This window comes from Arachis hypogaea, chromosome 2, assembly GCF_003086295.3.
Source record: "Arachis hypogaea cultivar Tifrunner chromosome 2, arahy.Tifrunner.gnm2.J5K5, whole genome shotgun sequence".
Lineage (NCBI taxonomy): Eukaryota > Viridiplantae > Streptophyta > Magnoliopsida > Fabales > Fabaceae > Arachis > Arachis hypogaea.
The window spans coordinates 98,230,525-98,249,161 of record NC_092037.1 but is presented as its reverse complement, the minus strand read 5'-3'; the positions used below and the strand labels follow the sequence as shown (position 1 = coordinate 98,249,161).

The following is an 18,637-nucleotide window of genomic DNA, read 5'->3' as shown; positions in this document are numbered from 1 at the left end:
ATCCTGTAAAGTGCGCCTTCGCGGTGGAGGCAGGAAAATTTCTAGGATTTATGCTAACACAAAGAGGGATCGAAGTCAATCCCGATAAGTGTAGAGCCATCCTAGAGATGAAAAGCCCGACTTGTTTGAGGGAAGTCCAGCAGCTGAATGGCCGACTTGCAGCCCTCTCCAGATTTTTGGCAGGATCGGCACTAAAATCCCTTCCTCTGTTCTCTTTATTGAGAAAGGGATGTCAGTTTGAATGGACTCCGGAATGCGAGGAGGTGTTCCAGGAGTTCAAAAAAATTTTAAGCCAACCTCCTATTCTGACTCGACCAGTATCTGGAAAAGACCTCGTCCTGTACTTATCCGTAGCAGACAAAGCTGTTTCATCAGCCCTAATAAGAGAAGACGAGGTCGGACAACATCCAGTTTATTTCATCAGTAAAGTGCTACAGGGCCCGGAGCTAAGGTACCACAAACTAGAGAAGTTTGCCTACTCCTTAGTAATAGCCTCACGAAGGCTACGACCTTACTTTCAGGCTCACACAATAAGAGTCCGTACGAACCAACCCATGAAGCAAATCCTCCAAAAGACGGATGTTGCAGGGAGAATGGTTCAATGGGCAATAGAGCTCTCCGAGTTCGACTTAAGATATGAAACTCGGACAGCAATTAAAGCCCAGTGCCTCGCCGACTTTGTTGCAGAATACGCAGGGGATCAGGAGGAAAAACCAACTACATGGGAACTCTATGTAGACGGATCCTCCAACAAAACAGGAAGCGGCGCAGGCATAATATTGGTAGATGAAAGAGGAACCCAGATGGAGGTTTCCCTAAAATTTGAATTTCCAGCTTCAAATAATCAGGCAGAATATGAAGCCTTGATCGCTGGATTAAAGCTGGCATAAGAAGTCGGTGCTACAAAGGTGATGATATACAGCGACTCACAAGTAGTGACCTCCCAGATAAGCGGAGAGTATCAGGCAAAGGACCCAAATATGAAGAGGTACTTAGAGAAAACTCTGGAGCACCTTGGGCATTTTGCAGAAACCGAGGTTAAACACATAACTCGGGATTTAAACAGCAGAGCAGATGCCCTGTCCAAGTTAGCAAGTACCAAACCGGGAGGGAACAACAGAAGCCTGATCCAAGAAACCCTCCAAGAGCCCTCGGTAGTAAAAACAGAAGACAAACAAGAAGTACTTGAGGTAGTCGGTTTAAACCTCGGATGGATGAACCCCCTGGTCGAATACATGAAATTCGACATCCTCCCTGAAGAGGAGAAAGAGGCAAAAAAGATCCGAAGGGAAGCACAACACTACACCCTGGTGAGAAATATTCTCTACAAAAGAGGAATATCAACACCATTATTAAAGTGTGTACCGACCTCAAGAACTGCCGAGGTATTAGAGGAAGTGCATAGTGTGATCTGTGGAAACCATCTCGGAGCAAAGTCACTAGCCAGGAAAGTAATCCGAGCTGGATTCTACTGGCCGACCTTGCAGAAAGATGCCACAGAATTTGTGAAAAAGTGTCAACCATGTCAGATGCATGCAAATTTCCACGTGGCTCCACCAGAAGAGCTCATCAGTATCACTTCTCCATGGCCTTTTGCAAAATGGGGAATGGATTTATTAGGTCCTTTTCCCCAAGCGCCAGGACAAGTCAAATACCTGATCGTGGGAATAGATTACTTCACAAAGTGGATAGAAGCAGAACCATTGGCCACCATCACCGCTCAAAGAAGTCGGAGGTTCCTCTACAAAAATATCATCACAAGATATGGGATACCTTATTCCATTACTACAGATAATGGAACCCAATTCACCAATGCTACCTTCAGAAGCATCAGTTCACCTCGGTGGAGCACCCACAAGCCAATGGGCAAGCCGAGGCAGCCAACAAAGTCATACTGGCAAGGCTAAAGAAGAGATTGCAAGAAGCAAAAGGAGCTTGGGCTGAAGAGCTCCCTCAAGTGCTATGGGCTTACAGGACAACGCCCCAATCCGCCACTGGAGAAACGCCCTTTCGACTAGTCTATGGCGTGGAAGCAATGATACCAATAGAAATCAACGAACAAAGCCCAAGGGTAATTCTCCATGACGAGATCGGAAACATACAGGGGCACAAAGAGGAGCTCGACTTGCTCCCCGAAGTCCGAGAAGATGCCCAGATAAGAGAAGCAGCATTGAAACAAAGGATGACTACAAGGTACAACAAAAAAGTCATTCGAAGAACATTTACCCCGGATGACTTGGTCTTAATCAGAAACGACATTGGAGTCAACAAATCAGGAGAAGGAAAGCTCGCCGCAAATTGGAAGGGACCATACAAAGTCAATGAAGTTTTAGGAAAAGGTTATTATAAAGTAACCGACCTGAACGGCACTGAGTTCCCAAGGTCGTGGCATGCTTGTAATATGAAAATGTACTACAGTTAAAAGCGAACTCTACTCCCTGATGTACTCTTTTCCCAACTTCATGATTTTTTCCCAAAATTAAAGGGTTTTTTCTGGAGAAGGGTTTTTAATGAGGCATCATAGTAGAGGCTAAGGGAAATAGGCTATTAAAACCCTTAGTAGCAAGAAGGTACCTCCCCAATTTATAAAGATCTTTTTTATCTACAATATCTCTTATAAACTCCTTTCTATTTTCTAAGTCTTTCTACGAAACGCGCCGACTTAAGCTCGACAAAACGTGAAAATCCCATTAACCGACCTAGATGGTCGTCAGGATAAAACGACGAGGTACAAGTCGGTGTAAAGAGGTTATATAAGCCGATTGTAAACAACTCGGAAACAACTCGACTCAAAAGTCGAAACAAAACTCCGAGTAGAAAAGCTCGAAAACACTTCGACTCAAAAGTCGGAGTGAAGAACCGAGCAGAAGAAAAACACATCGCAAAAATAACCTAAGTCATAAGAACTCAATAAAACATAGTTGAGCATAAGGAATAACAAAAAAGAGATTGGAAAACCTAGGAAAAAGTTTACAGGCTGTCTAAAAGTCCTTAAACAAAAAGGCTTAGAAAAACAGACAAGCCAATGGGAAAGGTTTTCGGAAAAAGATCAAGGGGACTTCGAAAAATCAAAATCAGAAAAGCATACACGCATAAGGTAACTTAAACCCTTATCCAAAAAAGGGTATTTATTTTGTTAATTTAAAACCCTTATTAAAAAAGGGCACTTTCTAAAATATTTTGTTTACGGCCTTAAAAGGCCAAAAGAAATTGTCCAAACACCACCAACAAACAACATATAAAGAGTTTAAAAAAGGGGAACTCACAGGCCGAGCCCCCATATAGCCATAAAAAAGTTACTTCTGCAGAGGAGTAGACGGATCACCACCACCAGAATCAGGAGGAGCGCCACCAGGACCGGGAAGAGAGGCATCCACAGGAGATGAAGAGGAAGTCGGAGGAACAACTGAAGAACTCGGAGCGTCTTTAGAACGAGGAGGAGACTCAATAATCCTCTGCCCCCGAGTCTTCAATTCTGACTCGGAAACGATTACGGGGGCAGGAGGATCCACAATAGCACCATTAATAACAACTTTGTCAGGATGTAAAGGAGAAAGATCCAAGTCGAGAGCAATAACTCTGACTTGCTCCAGGAAAATCCTCCAAGACTCCTCGGCACCATCAGCGATAGAGTCCTCCAACTCGGCATACGCATTTCGAGAGTTCAGCAAATCCTTCTTCACAGACACAAGATCTTGAAATAAACTCTGATAACTCTCCTGTGCTGTCTTCCTCAAACTCGCCTCCATGTTGCATTGGGCCCGCAACTTACTCTCCTTCTCCCGAAGGCTATCTCTCTCCGCCCTCAGCTTGGCGACCTCCTCCTTCAACTCCCTCTCATGCTCCTGGTAAGAAAGAAACCTCCCCTCCAGCTCCTTAACCTTCGAGGTTAACCCCAAAGAGCTGAGAGGAGTCTTCTCAAAAATATCCAAAAGCTTGCCACAAACACCCGCCGCCCTAAAACTCTCCTCAGCCAGAGTGGTGAGGTGGTTTCGAACAGAAACATCATCCATACTTATATGAGGATAGATGTTCTTTCGGACGAATGCAAGAGCATCCGCCTTAACCCCACCATCAAAAGAAGAGCCAGACTCTAAAGTCTTGCGCTTCTTCTTCTCTGGCTCAGAAAGAAGTCGGGCGGAGGGGAGCGGCCGAGATAAGGCTGAAGAAGAAATCACAATGGGCTGAGAGGGAGTCCTCACGTTCTGAGGAGGAGGAGGAGGAGGAGGAAGAGAGATGATTGCCCTGGCACCACCAGCCCTGGCCCGCGACTTTGCTTTAGCCTCCTGAACTCTCTGGTAAGATTCCTGAGCATTCTTCCTTGCCATGTCTGCAAAAGAAACAATTAGCAAAAATCATAAGTCGGCAAACCTCAAGTCGGCAGATACAAGTCGGAAATAAGAAATATATATAAACTACCTAGTTGCGACCGAACAAAGGTCGGCGATCCTTGGAGGAATTTCCTAGTATCCAAGTATGGGGCCCTCCCCCACACTTCTCGGAAAAACCCCACAATGGCCGCCTCCACCTCATCCAGGTCGTCCAGACCGTACTTCTCACAAGGGAAGGCCTCCAACCAATAGAGGGGAAAGCGAGGGGAAGAATTCTCATCCAAGAAAAAGGGGTGGTGACCCTCTACAGCTTGCACTTTGAAAAAATAATTTTTGAAGTCGTGGAAGGATTCGTCAAAAAGGGTGAAAATTCTCCGACCTTGTATGGCTCGGAAAGACACCCATTGCTGCTTGTTGTTTAGCCCACTAAAGGGCTTAGTCATGTGGAAAAGAAAGAAGAAAATCCTCAAAGAGGTCGGAAAGTCCAAAGCGTGACTAATAAATTGATAAATTTTCAGAAAACCCCAAGAATTGGGGTGAAGTTGGGTAGGGGCAACTCGACAGTGGTGCAAAACAGACATCTCAAAATCCGAAAAAGGAAGAAAAACACCCAAACGGGTGATCATACATTCATACATAAAGAAAAAATGAGGGGCCGCCTCATTGGCCCTCCCAAAACAAACCCGGGACTACCAACTCATACTTTGGCTCGTCCTCCTCAGAAGTACAAATCCTGTGGTGAGTACGAAGATGAGTAATAAACTCAGCGTCGACCAAGGGTTCCTCCCCTAGGACCGTGACATCAACCCATTGAGAAAGAACATCTACGGAAGCCATTTCTTGTTTCTTATAAAGGGTGACAAAAACCTACAAAAGAAAAAGAAAAGAAAAATAAAAAACACGGTCTCTAAAGGGAGGAGATACGGAGCAAAAATCTACAAACCAACCTATCTACCTACAAAATAAAAGCATGCAAACACAAAGCATGTCATGCTAACCTTTATCCAAAAGTGAAGGTTGGAAGAAGCAGAAGTCTCCAAACGCAAGAATGCAGCACGAACGAAGAAAGAAGAAATTTGAAAAATTGCAGAAACGAAAGAATGAAAGAGAGGGAAAGTATTTATAAATACCCTAGGGGCATAATGGTAAAAACGGAGCAGTCATTAATGAGAGTGCACCGTTACCAAAGCCATCAATCCCTAAGTGCATCCCTAACGGACACGACGCTTGAATAGACGTAACTGTCAGAAACAAAAGGTCGGGAAAATCACGTCGGTTTAAAAACCCGCGTCTCCTCCAAGAAAGTCGGCTACGAACCCGAGTTAAATACTCGAACCCAAGTCTTAAAGAGATCTTGGGCTCAAGTAGGGGCACTGTTCATACCCTGGCCCAATAATAAAGGCCCAGGTCCAAAAGAAAGGTTTAGTCCAAGAGATTGAGCCTTGCTGAACACCGACATTCGTACTAAGAAGTCGGTGTTGACTACGATTTGTCCTGAAGAAGTCGGGCACGAGATTAGCTGGCAGATAAATGCTCATTCAAATGAGTAACTGTCCCTAAAATCTCTCTAACCACTTCATCAAGCCGTATCTTAACCTCCCTAAGATAATGGGACGGTTAACACCCTAAAAATATGGCACTACTCCAACGGTGGTTATTGGCTCACCACTATAAATACACTGACACCCCTCAGGTATCTCTAAGCCCAATACTCTCTAGACCTGCTCACACCCTTGCTAACTTAGGCATCGGAGTGTCTTTGCAGGTACCACCCCATCTCCTCGTACAAACAAGTCGGACGGGGTCGGACGGAGTCTCCCGAGTTGCATACTCATTCGGAATCCTCCTCCTTCACACATTTAGACCAACCAACGTCATCCAACCCATCAATCTCCGGTTATCCACCGTAACAAGTATACTCATTAAGTATTTATAAAAAAAATAAAAATAACAATTATAAAAATAAAAAATATATTATAATTAATAAAATATTTTTTAATTTGTAAATATAATTTAATTTTATTTACGTAATATGTTTAATTAAAAATTATATATAGAAAATAATATTTTTTTAGTTTAACTGGATTTGGTGATTAATTATTTAACTGATTCGAATAATAATTCGATGAACTTAAGTCGAACCGAATTTGATAACTATGATTTTTTGAGATCCCAAACTTCAATAATAATACCATAACTAACAATTTCTCTACTAACTCTTAAAATTATTTGTGGGAATTGAATAGTGGAATGCAAATCACAAGAATATATATCTATCTACTTAATATACTAAAACTGGGTTTTTCCCTAATTAATAAAAGTGAGGTGTCACTTTTTCGTGAACCCATTTTTCCTCCAAAATAAATACATTTAATGAATGATGCATGATTATACTAATATAGAAAAATATCTTTATTATAATTATATAAAATCAATATTTAATGCATTATTAAACTATTTATCAATTATTAATCAAAAATATTTTTAATTATTTTAATGAATAATACATAATTATACTAATTTAGGAAAATATCTTTATTATAATTATATAATATCAATATTTAATGCATTATTAAACTAATTATCAATCAAAAATATTTTTAAACATTTTAATTATATTTATTTTAATTATATTGATATCCTTCTAATTCTTATTCATTATCCAATGATTTTATTAGTGGCAAGTTATTAACCCATTATATTGATAATAATAATAATAATTTTATTAGGATAAATATCAAATTCTATTCCTAATGTAAAAATATAAAATTTAATTCCTTCTATTTTTATTTTTTTCACTATAAAAGACCATGTATGCTAGAAGAAAATATCATTCGTTTACCAATTACTCTTTCATTTGATAGCTTTTACAACAAATTTTTTTCTTCCTATGAGGTGTCGTTACAAAAAGGCAACTATCGTGGACACAAACTACCACACTCTCCAACTTAGGTGCTTATCATTCGGAGCTATATAAGATATGTTATCTATGAAATATTTATAGACCATGGTGTTATCATGTATGCATAAATAAAAAATGTTTCATATTTAAATTTAAGTCATTTACCTGTTTGTGGTATATATTGTAGTGTGAAATTACTTTCAATATGTATTGTGTAACGATATTGTGTTCTAATTTAAGCTTTTACTTTATAACTGTATTATGATTTTATCTCATCATTTTTTCTTAGATATCAAGTTGACGTATTTTTATTTTTTATTATTACTGAAAAACGGGTGTGATATGAAATGTACCAAAAAAAACTCTCACATTCAATTTATTTTATTGTAGTTTTCTATCTATTTTATTTATTTTTATTTTATTTTTATTCATTTTATTTTCTTTTTAAATGTTGTGTAATTTATTATAATTTATACAAATCTACTTAATTTAACTATTTTAATTATATTAATTTTAATTATATTGATATAATTATATTTTTTATTCATTATCCTAAAATTTTATTAGTGACAAGTTATTATCTTAATAGTGACCTATATAATAATAATAATAAGATAGAAAATTATATTTTAGAGAAACATAAATTAATTATTAATAATAGGTTATTAATAATGATAATTATATGATTAATTTTTAATAATCATTAAATATATTTAATATAAATAATCAAGTTTAAATATATATATATATAGATATATATATAAATAACTAATTTAATATGAATGATAATTCAATATATATATTAATAATCAATTTAATATTAATAACGATAGTTGTCGTTATTCTTCAATAATAATAATAATAATCTTTTCTTTTATTAAAACACTTATTTAATTGAATTAATATAAATATTTAATGAAAATAAAGGATGGATTTTTTGACTTGAAGGATAATACAATCAAATATTCTTGAAGATTTTAAAGCTGTGAGTATATATTCTTCCTATATTAATATACGCATGCATGTTACCTCATTTTTTCCATAAATGAAAAATAACATTTATCCATTAAATTTATTAGTTGCTCAATCGATTCATCTTATTTATTGTGATTGAGATTGATATATAATCATAAAGATTTTTTTCCTCCATTAATTTTAGTAAAAAATTTCATGACGTAAAATAAAATAAAATAAAGTCAGTACCTACTTTTTTTTTCAATATTTTTTATATTTACAGTAAATATTAAATATAAAAAAGAAAAAAATAATATTAATTATTATCACTTTTATTTATTTACATTCATAATTAAATTTAATATAATTATAGTAAGTCTCTATAATTATAACAATTTATATCTGTTACATATATAGAAATTATATTATATATAATTATATATCTCCTTTTTTATATATACTTAGCAAGTATTTCTATTTATATAATTTACTTAATATATTAAAATTGAGTTTTTTCTCAACTAATGAGAGTGAGGTATGAATTCCTCATAAATTTATTTTTTCTCCAAAATGAATGCATTTAATGAATAATGCATAATTATACTAATTTAAAAAAATATTTTTATTATAATTATATAAAATTCATATTTAATACACTATTAAACTACTTATCAATTATCAATCGAAAATATTTTTAATTATTCTAATAATAATAATAATAATAATAATAATAATAATAATAATAATAATAATAATAATAATAATAATAATAATATACTTCTATTTAATATACTAAAATTATATTTTTTCTTAACTAATTGAAGTGAGGTGTCAATTTTTCATAAATTCATTTTTCTTCTAAAATGAAAGCACTTTCCTCTCTTCTAAATTTATTTTACAAAAATATCTTTATTATATTTATATTACAATTAATATTTAATGAATAATGTATGGTTATACTAATTTAGGAAAATATATTTATTATAATTATATAAAATTAATATTTAATGCATTATCAACTAATGAAAGGGAGGTTTCAATTCTTCATGAATTTATTTTCTCTCTAAAATAAAAGTACTATTCTCTCTTCTAAATTTATTTTAGAAAAATTAAAATTCCATACTGAATATAGGTGGCAAGTTAAAAAAAAATAAGCAAGTTAATGGAATCAAATCATATTTCTATAATATATATAAGAATATATATTTTTATTATATAAAAATTGAATTTCTGCACTTCATGATGAGCGTGGCATACTTCTATATCAACTAATTGATTTGATTAGGTATTTAAATATCACACAATTTATTATAATTTATATCAATCAAATAATTATAATTTATTATATCAATTATTTTAATTCATTAATTTATAAGGTACATAATAACATAGATGATTTGTTACTTATACTGATTAAATACAATAAATACATATTAATTTAGTTAAAAAAATCATTGTCTCCTATATTTTCCTATTTTTTTTTTAATTCATTAAATCCAATCAATTATAATAAATTAATTATATCAACTAATTAATTCAATCAATTATTTTCTAATTTATTTTTTGAATTCAATATATCAAATAAAATTAATTATACTAATTATTTGTGTTGACTAATTGATTTGATTAATTCTTAAAAATATTTTTATTTAATTTATTTAATTTATTTAGATATAACTAATTAGTTATTTAATTTTATTAGGATAAATATCAAATTTTATTTCTAATATAAAAATACAAAATTTTATTCCTTCCATTTTTATTTTACCACTATAAAAGATCATATATGCTAGAAAAAAATATCATTAATTTACCAATTACTCTTTCATTGAGTAGCTTTTACAACAATTATTTTTCTTCCTACGAGGCGTCATCACAAGAAAGTAACTATCATGAACACAAATCAGCACACACTCTTCAATTCCCATGCTCATCATTTAGAGCAATATATGATATGTTATCCATTAAATATTTATAGACTATGGTGTTATCATGTATGCATAAATAAAAAAATCCGTAATTAAGCTTAAGTCATTTGCATATTTATGTGGTATATTGTAGTGTGAAATTACTTTCAATTTGTGTTGTGCAATGATATTATGGTTTAATTTAAGATTTTATTTTAGAATTGTGTTATGATTTTATCTCATCATTTTCTCTTAGATATTAAGTTGATGTATTTTTATTTATTATTATTGAAGCGGATGTGATATAAAATTTGTAAAAAAAAAAACTCACATTCAATTTATTTTATTATAGTCTTCTATTCTTCTATTTATTTTTATTTTTTTATTCATTTTATTTTCTTTTTAAATATCATACAATTTATTATAATTTATACCAATTAATTAATTATAATTCATTATATCAGTTAGTTTAATTCATTAATTTATCATATACATGATAAAATAGATCATTTGTTATTTATACGTTTATTTTTCTAAAATCTAAATCTGAATAATTATATTTTTAGTTTTTGTTATGAACAAAATATTATTAATAATGAATAATAATTAACCACTCATACTTTTAATCAAAGTGTTTGGATGATTTTTATATTTATTAATATTAATTATTGATTATTTTTTCATAAAAAAATTATATTATAATTTTATGTTAGTTCATAATTGATTAATGATTAATGTTCATGAAACTATGTTACTCTAAATTTTATATTTTATAAATATTTTATTTAAATATAATTTTTTAACATAAAAATGTATTATTTTTAATAATATCATAATTTTATATTTTTTAATTATTTTAAATGAATATTTTATAAAATATTAATTAAAGTCATTCTTCCCTTTACTTTTACTAATCTATTATCTAACTATTATATAAAATTAAAATCGTATAAATAAATTTAATATTAAAGTTAATTTTATTTTTTATTATTTAGAGTGTTTTTCAATCAATAATTTTATACTCTTTACTTTTTTTGTCAGTTTCATTTTGAATTTTAATTTAGTACTCAAAGGTAGTGAAATTCTATTGATACTGAAATAAAGTTACAAAAAGGTCCATAAAGTAGAATAAGTAAAATAATGTGATACCCACATTACAACATCCAAATAAAACAACTTAAGATCTAAAATGTTTATCTTTCTCTTTTTCGCCGTCTATTATATTATCTATTCTATTATATAAAAATCGAAATTTTACCTTTAATGATAGAATCAACGTAGCATGCTTCTGCTTTATTTTATTTAACTCATTAAAGACAATTCATTATGATGAATTAATTATATCAACTAATTGATTTGAATAGATATTTAAGCATCACACAATTTAAAATTATGTATATTAATTATTTGATTTAATTTTTATGATATATAAATTTAATGAATAAATTAAAATAAGATAATTTATTACTTATTTAAATTGAATACAACAAGTATAAATTAATTTAATTAAAAATTTACTATTTTCTAATCTTCTATACATAAAAATGACAAAATAAAATTATAAAAATAATCTTTTTATCACTTTTGCTATTTTAATTTTATTTTCTTTGCTTTTTTATGTATAATTTTATTTTATATTAACTTTGTTTACTTAATAATAAAATATACTCATATTAATTCTATCATATAATAATATATTTTTCTCCTATATTAATCGAAGAATTTCAATAGTTATCAACTACATCTAATAGAATGACTGAGAAGTGAGAACTACGAAAAGTTAAACCCAGGTTTAAAATGCTGAAACAAAGAAAAGAAAACAGTTGATATATGATTAGAGAAAAATGTATAATAATGACAAAATATACTAAAACCGGATTTTTCCTCCAACTAATAAAAGTGAGGTGTTAATTCCTTATGAATTTTTTCTCAAAAATGAAATCACTATTTTTTTTCTAAATTTATTTTAGAAAAATATATTTATTATAATTATATTACAATTAACATTTAACGAATAATGCATGATTATATTAAGAGAAATATTTTTATTATAATTATATAAATCAATATTTAATACATTATCAACTAATAAAAGTGAGGTGTCAATTTCTCATGAATTCATTTTTCCTCCAAAATGAAAGTACTATTCTCTCTTCTAAATTTATTTTAGAAAAATATCATTATTGATAATTATATTACAATATTACAATTAGCATTTAATGTATAATGCATAATTATAATAATTTAGAAAAATAAAATAAAGTTCAGTAATTTATCTTCCAACTGCACAAGTGTGTAGAATAACTTTTAAGAAGGAGTCACGTATAGTAAATACGGTCGATGATTGTAAAACTGTATACTAACATTGATATAATATTATTTCGGGTATATGTTTTGCAGACATAAAAAAAAATATTGAGTTATTTTTTAGTAGATTTAAATTATTTATTATTTATTAGAGAATTTTGTGCATTAGAATTCTCTAATAATTTATATTTATTTTGAGTTAATTTTGATATGTTCTGTTTTAAAAGTAAAACAACATATAAAATTTTGTTGGTAGGTCTAAGTATTATTAAGTTACGTATAGTCATATTGAGTATATATGTTTGATTTATTGAAAAAAACAGATTACTAAAACTAATTAATAACTATTTTAGAGTAAATATATTTAACACTAGATTAAGAAAAAACAAATAATACATAACATGTTATATTTTTATTAATCAAATTATTATAATTTAAATTAATCTTAACAAAATAATTTAAAATCATAATTTTAATTTTATCGCGTGCATGGCACGGGTGAATACATTTGTTTCTTTATTATTATAGAGCCATGCACGCTAAATTTGTTTCCAATTAAACAGCTGAGAAACTAACTTCGATTATTGAAGAACCCAACTATTTATAGAAGAGAGATAGTATACTTTCTCAAAGAAAAATCTACCCAAATAATAATCTTGTCTTCTACTTTTAGATGTAACCAAAATTTTGTAGCATAAATCTCCCTCTTAATCTCATCCAATATATAGCAATTGGTCTCCCTGCATAAACGTTTCTTACACCAAATTTATTTACCTTAAAAACATAATACATATCGAAATATAGTTGAAATAGAATATAGAGATAATTAATTTTTTGGTTTTGCTAACACAGGATACATGATAAAATTACCAATTAAATTTTTTTTAGAAAAATTTACAAAAATTTAAATTTATTATGCATTTATTAAAAATCTAAAGAAAAAATAAATTTAAGAAATAATAATACTACATAACCAACTGATATTATTATTTTAAATTAGTATTTCACCAACAAAAATTTATATGCATATTAATAGATATTTACATATATAAAACACATAATTTACACGTATATTTATTTAAATTTATACATATAAATTAACATAATTTATATTTATATCTATTAAAGTTTGTGTGTATGAATTATTAAAATTTATTTATTAAAAATAATTTGATACTTATACCAATCAAATATTGACCAAATTTTGATAATAAAAAAAAAAGAAAAAGTGGTTTAACGTTAATTGCAAGAACATGACGGTATATTTGTTTAATCTTATTTCATTAATTTTTTGTGCAAAACTAAGTATGGTCTAATTTGTTAGTTCCCCCCCCCCCCCCCCCCCCCTCGTTTTTAGAATTTTAATTTACCTTCAATTGTAAGATATCAAGAATTTCCCAATTGTCCAACATTGTTGTCTGTGGAACTCAATAAAATGTAGTTGCTTTAAAAGGTTTTTTTCCCCCCCTTTCCTGGATCATGCTGGAAAAGTGTAAAATGGCATTTTATATTAACAAGTTTCAGAATTTTGAAAAAACATTGGGCATAAATTGGGCCACTTGATTGGGCCTTCGATATATAAAAATCAAAATTAGGACATCTTATGAGTATATTTTCTAGACCAAGAAGAGAAGTTAGAATTTTTTTCTTAAATAATACAAATGTATCAATAAACACTAACGTAATTATTAATTTTCTATATGGTTTAATAAATATATATATATATATATAATAAAAATAAAATTATTTAAAATGGTAAATTATTTATAATTTAATTAAGAGATATTAGGTTTAAATCTTGAAAATAATAAAAATATATTTTTATATATTATATATAATAAAAATATTTTAAGAAAGAAAATTATATATAGAATATTTTCATATTCTCATAGAATATAGATAGATATAGTTAGGGCTGAAAGTGAGTTAAGACAGCTCATAAGCTAACTCGAGCTCGACTCGTTAATAGCTCGATAAGCTAAACTTATGAACTGGTGAGCCAAGCTTGAGCCTGAAATTGAGCTCATAAATTAAATGAGTCGAACTTGAACTTGGATAAGCTCATTTCATTAGTTCGTGAGTTAACTCGATTATATATTATATATAATTATTAATACACATATCCTATATATATTTAATCTATATTTTTAATATTATATATACATATGAAATAGTAATACATAATTATATATATTAATGATCTTAATTATTTAAAATTTTATATTTATTTTTTATATATAATTTTGATGTAAGACATAAAAAAATTATAATTTATTGATAGATAAATAATATATAAAATCGATTTTTTTAAAATATTTTTTAAAATATATAAGTTATAATTTATTGATATAGAATTTTAGATTATATTCTTATTATTTGAGACAGCTCATGAGCTCAAGCCAACTCTAGATCTTTCAGTAAGCCGAACTTGAGCTTAAAAATAAGCTCGATTGTTAACGAGTCAAGCCATAAGCCAAATTTATTTTTTATGAGATAAGCTTGAGTTTAGTCTAGTTCGACTCAATTCGAGTCACTCCCAACCCTAAATATAGTGTATATATATATATATATATATATATATATATATATATATATATATGACAAAAAGAATCCAGCCCAAGAAAGAAAGAAAAAAAATAAAACGCTATAAATATCACGGTTTGTTAAAAAAAAAAACTGTAAAAATCACGTGACTTGCACGTGCACTATAGCTTAAACAAATCTAAGAGGTGGAGTGGTGGTTACTCTGTAGTTTGCTTTGCAGAAACTCTCAGAAAATGCTGGCATGTTCCATGAATCTGACTCTGTTGTTGCTGACGCTTTTCTCTTTCTCTGCAATTGCTCTAGTTTCTTCTCAATGCTCTATCACCGGTTAGTTTCAGTTGTTACTCATGCTTAGTTCATCGTCACCGTTATCCTCTGTTGTGACGCCTTTTGAACTTTGATGTGAACTTAATAGCTTGCTCTTTTTGCTTTGCATACCATGTGTTTGATGATTGGACTTGACACGCCTATAGTTGAAAATTTTGATGGCTAGCTGATTATTTTGTTATAAAGGCTTTAAATTTTAGTATATGATTTGTCTCTTATGTAATTTTGAATAATTCATTGCAAAGTGCAAACTAGCATTTTTTTTTTGTGGATTCTATCAAATGGGTCGTGTGATACTCTTTTTTAGCATAATTAGATATAATACACCCATTTGCAGATATGACTTTTCGTCTTCATTTGTTCACTCCCACAATTTTTTTATGCTGAATGATGATTATCATAATATCATGTTTTGGATAAGAAAATGATTTGTTAAAATTGATAGAGGGATTGTGATGCCAGTCTGCTTAGTTTCTTAGACCATTCCCCCCTCCTTCCCCTTTTTATTTCTGAATGAGTATGATGTAGTGTTAGTATCCTTTTTCCCCCCTTTGCTTTTTTAGCTAAATATCCTTCTAAGTACTAAATTAATTAAACAGCATATATTTTCAATGTCTTTCAAATTTTAGAAAGCAATGGGTTATTTGTTCATTTATTAATTAGGAGGATATTTAGAAGGACCCCCGAAGAGGATTAATCATTTCTTTTTCCAAATCTACAAATGTGTAGGGCTACCACTTGTGCGAAATATCAGTGAGATTCCTCAAGATAACTATGCCCGGCCTGGTCTTTCTCATATGACGGTTGCAGGTTCATTGTTGCATGGAATGAAAGAGGTCACTTAGGAATTTCATTTCCATTTTATTGAACTCCATAAAATTGTATTTAACAACAAAAGTCATATATCAACAGTAAAGAAGTTATTTAAAATAGAAATTTTAAGGCAACCAACAACTACAACAACAAAGCCTTATGCAACTAGGTTAGGTCAACTTCTTGGATCAAACAACATAATTGCGCCGTGTCTTAAGTCATCTCTAAACTCAGCCCCTTTATGCTTAAATGTCTTTTTAAGGCAAACATGCTGTCAAATTTCTTCCATGATAGGTTTCAAGTATTAAATGTGAACATAGTATTTAACTTGATGATTGTGCCTTCTTATTTATTGGAACTTAAGATTTCATGTTAAAAAATTTGTTATAAACTTATAACTTCTAATTAGACAAAAACGGGATTTTTACTATTTCTTAGGCCAAAACCAGTCATTATACGGTATTGACTCCGGTTTTGCATCCACCCGTGTGGTAGAGTGGTAGATTATAACATGTCAGCTTGCTGCAATTTTCTGGAACAGGTTGAAGTATGGCTTCAAACATTTGCGCCAAGATCACACACCCCAATTCATAGGCATTCATGTGAAGAGGTTTTTGTTGTCCTCAAAGGGAGTGGCACTCTCTATCTTGCATCAGATTCAAATGGAAAATACCCTGGAAACCCAAAGGAGCACTTTGTCTTTCAAAATAGCACATTCCATATTCCTATTAATGATGTTCATCAGGTAAATCGTATAAACAAACTCTGTGATGTTTGTCCAGGTTAATTTTGTTTTTGGGGGGAAAAAAAAGAAACTAAGATTCAGCTTTTTATGTGCTGCATGAGGATCATAACTTAAAATAGATGTAGATACAATAATAATTATGAAGAAACTACATTGCAGCTTTGGAATACCAATGAGCAGGAGGATTTACAAGTGCTTGTTGTGATATCTCGTCCTCCAATTAAAGTGTATGTGACTTATGTTACCCTTCTTCTTCATGTCTCCTATTGAGTTGGTAGTGGTAAATTTAGTGTTTGTTAATATGCATTTGAAAAGATTTTTACATTCATTCAATCAGGTCCTTGCATTTGTAAGAGTTTTACATTCATTCAATCCGATTGGCAATACATGATTGATTATCTAAGCGTTTTTTTCCCCTTTTTGGCTTTGACAATGCATACAAATCAAATCATGCTAAATATGGCAAACAAATGAAGCTTTCTTTTCGTATTGATAAGTGCATATGCATTCTTCTTGTTGAGTAGCTTAGTATGCGGCGTCCTCCATAATGAAGACACTTGCACTACATGGCTATGCTTTTTCTTCTCTGTGTTGGCTTCTTCTCATGCTTCTTCTATGCTAAAGGTTTTTTTTTTTTTTTTTTTGGAAACAAATACAATATCAACGAGGGAATGGATATTGTCACTCTTTTTTCCTACGAATTCATGCAAACATACAATGCAAAATATCATATGTGGAGTGGCATTATCAAAAATGGGAGTGGAATCATGATTTCCCTATCACAGAAACCACATTTACTGGATTCCCACACTGGCTTTCTGTATGTTTGGTTGGAGGTTCAATTTAGGTGGAAATTTCATGGACTATGTTACACCTCAAAGTCATTCATGAAAATCACTACCTCATTTTTATCCCCCAACAGAAAATGTTCCCAGGATGTGTTTGTAAGTTGGGATTTTCGAGAGAAAGGGAGGGGAATGAAGGAGCCTGATGAGTAAAATGAACTTCACTTTACTCATCGAGTCATTCATTTCCCTCCTTCACCTTTTAATGTGAAGTTTATTAACAACTCCATATGCTTAGGTTCTTTTTTTATAATACCATATTGTGGAGATAATGCATCATATAAATTGAAACTGAAGAGGAACCATTTCATATCTTGCGATGATCTTTATACTATACTAAATCATTCTGGTGACAGATGATTGTTGACGACTCAGCTCAAATTTTAAACTTATTATGATTTTAGTTTATTCTTTTGCACTGTATCTATCATACTTGTTAATCATTATGATTGTTTTGGTTCTTAATTAGGTTCATATATGAGGACTGGTCCATGCCTCACTCTGCAGCAAGGTTAAAATTCCCCTATTATTGGGATGAGAAATGTTATCAAGCACCTAATCAAAAAGATGAACTATAGTTCATAGTCACAATTTTTTGTTAAGTACTTTTTTTTCATCTAAAAGTTCAAAATTGATATGACTCTGTTGTTCAGTTTTATGTGAATATTTTTATCAAGATAGATTTCAATGCTTTGCTATCTTTAGCTGTTAGTTACATTGGCAACATTAACCAGTGATGTTTTTAGCTGACATTTGCTTAAGTGCAAACAAATAATAGAACTATTTTTGGACTTAAAAAAAAAAACGATGACGACTCTAAGCCCGATTCAAATCACAATTTTTTGTTTCTTTTTCACCATTAAAGAGGTCTTTTTTATCAAAAGGTAAAGTAACAAATAATATTTAAAGAATTGGAATGAAAACCATACCTTAAAAAAAAAAATAGTAACAACTAACAAGTA

The 18,637-nt window shown here is 30.5% G+C and overlaps 1 protein-coding gene across 1 annotated transcript; it reads left to right on the top strand.

The window, feature by feature from the left end:
- Window positions 1-15,079: 15,079 nt before the first annotated feature.
- LOC112755297 (auxin-binding protein T85) lies at window positions 15,080-18,373 on the top strand. The gene is made up of 5 exons (XM_025803288.3): window positions 15,080-15,272; window positions 16,002-16,108; window positions 16,627-16,830; window positions 16,990-17,057; window positions 18,145-18,373. Exons 1-5 carry the CDS (start codon window positions 15,179-15,181, stop codon window positions 18,251-18,253), a joined length of 582 nt encoding a protein of 193 aa, XP_025659073.1. The 5' UTR covers window positions 15,080-15,178; the 3' UTR covers window positions 18,254-18,373.
- Window positions 18,374-18,637: the final 264 nt, after the last annotated feature.